The sequence below is a fragment of the Rhizomucor pusillus genome, assembly GCF_041956525.1.
Source record: "Rhizomucor pusillus strain CBS 183.67 unplaced genomic scaffold VTP01scaffold_26, whole genome shotgun sequence".
Lineage (NCBI taxonomy): Eukaryota > Fungi > Mucoromycota > Mucoromycetes > Mucorales > Lichtheimiaceae > Rhizomucor > Rhizomucor pusillus.
Window position 1 is genome coordinate 1 of NW_027192168.1, and position 7638 is coordinate 7638.

Consider the following 7638-nt stretch of genomic DNA (forward strand, 5'->3'; position numbering starts at 1 on the left):
GCTAGTGCGCACGACTGCCTCCCGACATGCCCGCGTTCAACCCCTCCCTCTGCCATCTTTTTTTGCTTACTTAGAACTTACCATCATACTTGTACTAAACTCCATCTCGCTATCTCATCTGAGATCACAAAACCATTCCTGCCTGCCCATCATCCAGCCCTCCTCTCACCCGCTACCTCCCTTCATCCATCCTGACCATCGGAACTCTTAATTCCATTCCAACTATATTGCTTTCTATTTTTGTATTCTTAAAATCAAACCAACTACCTTCTATAACCATCTACTGCTCCTGCTGTCCTAGTATTCATTTAAATCACTCTCTATCTGCACACAGACTACTGCCTAAAATGTTTCCTTTCCAGCCTGCTTTTGCTCCACTAACCATAAACCATATTGTGCCCCATACACATCATAACCAATTGCGTTGTATCATAGTCCATACATCGAAACGAATGTGCTCCGTCATACTGCGTTGCTGTGAATGCATGTCTTGCGCCATAATCTTGTGATATCAATGACTGTGTTGCGTGATAACCTGTTACATTCCGCCATACTTGTTCTCAATCGCCACGCATTCATCTTAAGCATATTCTATGCATCAACTATTAGTACCCGGATCTTAATGGCTTTCCAGTTAAAACGAACCTTCCGCAAATTCAGCAAACATAACCAGCAAATTATGTGGCAGTGTAAATGAGTGAGCGCCCTCCGGTTTTTGGCATAGCCAATCTGCAAAATCACTATCATCTTTGAACCCTCTAAAGATCCTTTCAACGGCCTCGCGATCGCTTCGATATTTTGCCCAGCAAAATGGTATCAATAACTCTGAATTTCCGCAGCCAGATGCCCACGCGCCGTCATGGAAAACGACACCGTCCAACCTGTTCGGGAATCCGCACCTATAGCAGATGCCACGTGTAGTGAACTTGAGTCGATTGGGGCACTGCCGCGATTGATGATCCGTATCGCCACACTTCAAGCATCTGCCTGCCCTACACGCGCAAGATGCCAGCGAATGGCGCACTAGTATACGCTTCTCCACCAGACATTGCATGCAGTGATCCTTAAGCATCAGCACCGCCTGCTGCAATCCGTACACCGTGTCAATCCGCTTGCGTTTTTGTCCAACAACAGCCTCCGATTCCACCATAGTGCGTCCGAGAAACTCGCCCGTACCACCATCCATCACGGTTTCGGCTTCCTGTATCCCCAAGTTGTCAATCAGCACAGAACACAGCCCACACTTCCTTATATACCTAACTGACCTCTGTAACAACAACTTCATTCCTTTCCTGTACTAACACTCCACTTCCTCCGGCTGCAAATCTGTCTACTTCAGCTTCGCATACTTCACAGAGTTGAACATCTCCTCCATGCGATATACATGACCTTGGGGTATGGTCAACCACGGCTTGAATCCTTCTTCTGATACATCCACTTGCAGTCACCATCCTTGCAAATTCACGATGGCCTTTCGCCAGTATACTTTCGCTTTCGCTGCCTTCGGCATTCGCCAGCCTTTCTAACTCCAACAAGTTGCAGACCAGAACGCATGCCGCCAATTGGCCATCACGTCCCGCCCTACCCGTCTCCTGAACATAGTCTATGGCGCTGGCTGAATGTGATCTATGAATTACAAGCCGAACAAATGGGTAATCGATACCCACGCCGAATGCAGACGTTGCAACCATCACTTTTACTCTCCCGGAGCGCCATTTCTTCAGCAGCCGTTCCTTTTCGCCGGAATCCAGCAGCCCATGGTATGCTTCTGCATCGGATGCCGGCAAGTCACGTCTAATTCTGTTTGCGAGCTCCACAACCCCTTGCCGATCCTGCTGGTACACTATGGCTCTGGACTTTGGATCCACCCGATTGTTCAGAATTACGGCGTTAATCAAATCAATGATCTCTTCCTCCATTGCATCTTGCGATCGGACATCCCTGATGCAATACTTGATGTTGCGCCGCGTGGTATCCTCTCTGATCACCGATAGCTTCGTTCCAAAAGCAACTTCCAATGCATGTTCCATGGATGGCGGAACGGTTGCTGACAACAACATCATCGGTACTTGCAACTGGCGCAAGCATACGAGATCGTGCATTAACGGGCGGAATCTACTCCATGTTATCGCCAAGTGGGCTTCATCGACTACCACGCGCGCCAGCTGCTTCTGCTCTTCCATGATCCGACAACAGCTCAAGAATGCATGGCTGCTTGCTGCCTCTATCGACACAAGAACGATTTGAACGTGATCGGCTATACCACGATGGTGTTCTGTTGCGTCCCAGACGATACAGCGTATACCCGCTGCGTTCATGCGTCGTTCCATATCCTTCACTAAAGCAAACAATGGCGAAACAACCACAGTTGTCTTGCCATGCTCCAGTAAAGCTGGTATCATAAACAATGCAGTTTTACCTGCACCCGTTGGAAGAACGCACAGAAAGTTGTCTTTACGCTCCAAAGCCTTTACGACGCCTGCTGCTTGCCCTGAGCTCCGGAAGAAAGCCTCCGGGGAACCTAGAAGCTTCCGTAACCCGGCCAGCGCTTTGTATTCAAGCTGAGATCTTTCTTCGCATCCGTCATGCCTGTTGACAGTATTCTCAGAATCTGGAACAATATCGTTAGTTTCATGGGCTCCCTCAGTAGAATTTATTTTCTCACCCTTCCGCTCATTTCTTTCATTCTTGACGATTGTCTCCAGCACCAGCTGCCGCGTCAACATTCTCTGCCTTGTTTCGTAAAGCTCAATTCTTCCTTGGAGCTCCTGATTGACGCGATGCGCTATCGTAGCGTCATTTTCCCGTTTTGCGCCTTCCTGCCCTTCTGGTCTGTTTCCAGCCGAAACGTCATCCTGGTCCAGATCTGTTCCAAATCCTTAGCGATTGCACGAACATGTTTTCCTCATTTAAACCTACGCAGTAGCTTTTGCCACTCTTTACTGCATAGATAGTAGTTATGCGCTGTGTTCGGGTCAAGATACCGCAAGTCGAAATTGCCCCGTGCATACAGTTGGCCCGCTATTTCTGAGGTATGACCAGCTTGCTGGTCCAAGATCTCGCCGTTGTAGACTAGCTCTTCACCGTCTTCTGTCGATGACATTTTTAAATGATGACGGGAAAACGCAATGACAACATGACGGTAATCAGAAAAACGCAGTTGATACCCGGCATAGCGGTGGTAAACCATCGAAAAGCCGTTACGAAGTGTCTGGCCTGATAGCGGCACTCCGTGCCGAGCAAATAGCCGTGTCAGCATCCGACTTTGCCCTTCTTGACCGTGCAATTTGCGAACAAAGAAGCTACGCGTCATACGGTTAACTGTGAACATGCAAATCGTGAGCACACCACTTACGCTTCAACGGGACGAATGAATGCTAAGTATGCCACCACTAAAGATGCCAACCGCCGTGGCAAGTACCTCGCAATATACCGGTCACTAGACGTGATTTCTCGACTCTTGTGGTACCAGGTGACGAGCATCAACGTCTCATACGATTTGGCCCAGAATAAGCCGCGGTCCACTTCTGCAGTGTTCGCAAAGTGCACTTGCGCAATCTCTTCTCCACGCCCTGGCTGCCCAGACGTCAAGTGAATGGCAGTAAAGATTTCCTTTTGCAGCTGGCTGCATTTCATCAGCCATGAGCGCATGCCGCCACTATTCCAATCCTCCGCTCCATTCGGTTGATGCTTTATGAAACTAGACCTGAAATTGGGGTTCCGCAAGATCTCTTGAATTACAAGCAGATACTTTTTCTCCAAGCCGTTTGCTGCATCAGTCAAAAATGAATAACCGACCGAGGTCTCCGCCATATTATCCATGAATGTTAAAGTTCCTTCCCCGTTGACATTGGTTCGTAAATGATGCAGGAGGTCCAGTCCAAAGCTGACTTCCCCACTGAGCTGACGTTCAATACAATCCATAAGCGTTGCCGAGCAGAATCGTAGATCAGATAATGATACTTTGACATTCCTTCCCGTCAGAACTAGTTCTTGGTATTGGCCCTCTGCACACCACATTATTCTTGGGAAGCGTGGCATGTCGGAAACCGCAGTCTTCACTAGTCGCATGGTCTCCCTCATCGTGTTGAAGACGGTTGCATAGCCTTCCCGAATAAAATGGCAGTATTGGCCGGGTTCGTTAATTCTACATCCGCAACATCGATTCCAAAAGTCATCAGTGAACACTTCAACAATAATGTCCGCCACATCATTGTACCCACCTAGCAATGACATCTTCATCGGCTGCTCCATCAAAATCCGCAAAGATGCGAGAGCAGACCATAAGCCGACACCAATATTCCAATGGTGCGATAATTTCTGACACACGATATACTGGGACTAAACGACCTTCCCAATCCAAGCATCGCAGCACCAAATGCCTATACATGGCGAAACTGAAAGCGTTGCCATTCCTTGGTTTCTCTTCTGTAATCATACACCATAGGAGCTCTTCTATCTCACTTTCGGATATGTTGCATTCATCCAGTCTTAGCTTATCATTTAAAGCGGTTAACAGCTCTTGTACTTTCTCCGGGAGGGCGTCGAAAAGTTCATTTGGATGCTTGCCGGGCTCCCTCAGCAAACGCAGCAGAGATACAACTAAACTGGACATTGACGTGGCATATCGACGTAGAGAGTCTTCGGCTAGCAATGGTCTGAAACCAGTCGTGGGAAGTGCACAGTCGATACTACAGAATACGATATAGTTAAATGATGCTGTTGTTCCTACTGTTTTTTGTCAACTTTTACACTCACGAATCCCTCATTATATGACGACGAACTGTATAGTCAACTTTGGTAATGTTTGAATGAGCGCGTTGGAATACGGCTTCTACCGCTGATATCATAGCACGCTCCCATGGTGCTACACTAGATCGTCTTATCGATACCAAGCTAGCCAAGACAGCTCTCGGAGATTTCACATTGCTTGCATCTTCAGTTTGCGCTAACTCGACTACTGCATTGTCGTCGGCATCATGGGCATCATCATCATCATCATCTTCATCATCAAAATGAATTTCTGACGGTTCCGCATCACCATCATCAGGACCATGATTGGCATTGACATGGGAAGGAAGGCCAATGGCATATGCTACCTCGGTTCTTGAAGCCAATCTTTGGAGATACGACTCCCACTGAGTGTGATCGTAGAACCATGTAATGGAACGACGACTATTGTCACCATTCTCTCCTAGCTGGGACCTCCCAGCGACATGGCACTCTTCCACATGCTGTAGCAGTAGTTCATCATCAACCGAGAATGATTCGTTTACAGAACCTTCCGCTGGGATGGCACTGGTGATAATATCAGTAGATCCAGGACTAGGTTCTCCAACGCACGAGCTGGCATGTCGCTTTAGGTTATCAAGCGAGCTGGATTCGTACTCCCGTTTACACTTGATACAAGCAAATTTTCCGTTGGCCGCACGCCGCAACGTTGTCTTGTGCTCTAGATTGAACGTGTGAGAATGAATTTATGATTCACTGCATTTACGAACGAACCTTCGCCAGGATATTGCACAGAAACTTCGTTCTGATGCACAGTTCGCTTGTGATACACTAGCATTCCCCTCGTTGGAAATCTTCTATCACAGCCCTCCGCCCTGCAAACAAATGGTTGCGGTACCTCACTTGTAGTGAGCTCGATGGCATTCGAAATAGAAGGCACACTTTGCGTCATAAGATCCTATGCATTAAACGGCTCAGTATCGTGCGCACCAGCTAACATTCATCATACGTTTACCTACACTTCTGAGCTACAGAAAAGTATTTCAGCAGAAAAAAAGGAAAAAATGCTTCTGAACTTCAGCAAATTTTATTTTCTCGTGCCCAATTACTATAGAGGTAATTTGACATGTGCTTCTCCCATCACTCAGCTACTTCATAATCCGGCGTTATACAATATACTCCCAAAAGCACTCTGTATCATGCCTTGGACCATGGAAAGAAGGTCAAAAAATCACATTGAAACTTCGCATCACTGAACACTTTTGGTGAAAATAAACATCAATGAATAGCTCCCATCATAGACAGGCATGTGTTGTCACAGTTGAAGATACCTTCTTCAGACTACATTGCCCGAGAATCTTCTGCTACAGCAAGCCAGAGAATGGGATCAGAAAGTAAGATGCTTCCATGCGCTCGAATACTGCAGATGCTTCCAAAGAAATACTATGCTTCTTCTGAAATGCATGCAGACGAATTTGCCGTTAAGAGGTCGATTGAACTATACGACCTCTGCGATTCCCATTGACGGATTCGAATCACTTGTCGAGTCCAATCCAATAAACCAGGGACAGTCGCAAGGATTACACATGCATGAAATAATTTTATAACAAGATAAGATGAAAGCAACAGCGGAAGGTTGCTAGTCGTTATTGCAAATGAGACTTGCGTACAACTGGAGCAACCCATTCTCACCAAAATAACAATACATGTCTACAGTAATGACTTTTGCTTCTATGCGACTTTAGTTTCGTCTGTGCACATTCAAAACGTTAAGCATGGATGCAATATATCTAAAGCTTGTCGAAGATGTATGGGGGGTGCCGCTATCTCCACTGAGATAAGGAAATTCAATAAAATCGACCGGGGATTGAAATGTACGTAGGGAAAATTTCGACAAGCCTCCGGGGAAAATTCTACTTCGACCTTCCTACTCAATAGCAAAACGACTATAATGGCGCACATGACACTGCAGGAAATAATTGCAGCATTCCGCGCAAAACCCATTCGCGAGATTAAAAACGAGATCCAGACCGGTACGCCATTTCGAGATGACAATTGTTCGAATCAGCGATCGTCATGAAAGCTAATGCAACTTGCAGATCCCAAACTCATTGACGAGATCGCGCGTGCATTCAGTCGTGCCGGATTCTTCATAACCCAAGAAAGGCAGAATGAGTGTCGCCTAGGTGTTTGGACAGGCAGGGATCCACAGACTGGCAACGATAATTACGAGCAAAGTGATGTTATTCTTGAAACGCACGTAAGTGGTACCAATAATGGATTTTGTGCACGCCTGTCGCCAGTAACCTCTGTATGGCATAGAATGCTCGGTATGACAGCCTTGCCGCTGATCCTTGTGCGTCCTCTTCTGCCACCGCTTCGTCTTCTCCCTCGGTTGCCCGGCCTGCTTCACCTTCTATTTCGGTTGCCTCGTCTGCTGCGCCGTCTGTTCCCGCTGCTGCTTCTGCGTCTTCTTCTACTTCGGTTGCGTCGCCTGGGCGTTCTTCTGGTTCCTCTGCGTCGTCTGGGCCTTCTTCTGCATCGGCTGCTGCTTCTGGGCCGTCTGCCGCTTCGGTTGTGCTGTCCGCTGCTGTGCCCGCGCCGCCAACTCCACCGTCCGAGCGCCTGGTACCGGTTAGGCGTGCAGCTTCTGAGGAGCCGCAGGACGTAGTCCTGAAAAAGAGACAAGTTTTGTATCCGGTCGTAAGTACTGATCTCCTTTGCGGATGATACGTCCTTCGCTAAAGTACCTGATCCATTAGAACATCCCCGACCGAGATTCTATCCGTCCATACGTCCAGCAGTTTTTGCAGTCCACTTTCTCCATTGAAGTCAGCTTAGCTGACTTCAACATAGACATCAAACAGGCTTCGACGTTGTATGAAAAGGAACTAGAGGATGAAAAGG

General features: G+C 47.4%; 2 protein-coding genes across 2 annotated transcripts; one reads left to right on the plus strand and one right to left on the minus strand.

Annotated features, from left to right (window-relative positions):
* Positions 1–580: 580 nt before the first annotated feature.
* VTP01DRAFT_5831 (uncharacterized protein) lies at positions 581–5569 on the minus strand (the record flags this gene model as incomplete). Its single annotated transcript, XM_069384665.1, has 9 exons — positions 581–591; positions 646–1201; positions 1266–2611; positions 2666–2866; positions 2920–3302; positions 3356–4147; positions 4224–4691; positions 4759–5452; positions 5506–5569. The coding sequence occupies 9 exons, from the start codon at positions 5567–5569 to the stop codon at positions 581–583; spliced, it is 4515 nt and encodes a 1504-aa protein (XP_069234875.1).
* A 1113-nt stretch (positions 5570–6682) lies between these two features.
* VTP01DRAFT_5832 (uncharacterized protein) lies at positions 6683–7461 on the plus strand (the record flags this gene model as incomplete). Its single annotated transcript, XM_069384666.1, has 3 exons — positions 6683–6764; positions 6831–6991; positions 7054–7461. 3 exons carry the CDS (start codon positions 6683–6685, stop codon positions 7459–7461), a joined length of 651 nt encoding a protein of 216 aa, XP_069234876.1.
* Positions 7462–7638: the final 177 nt, after the last annotated feature.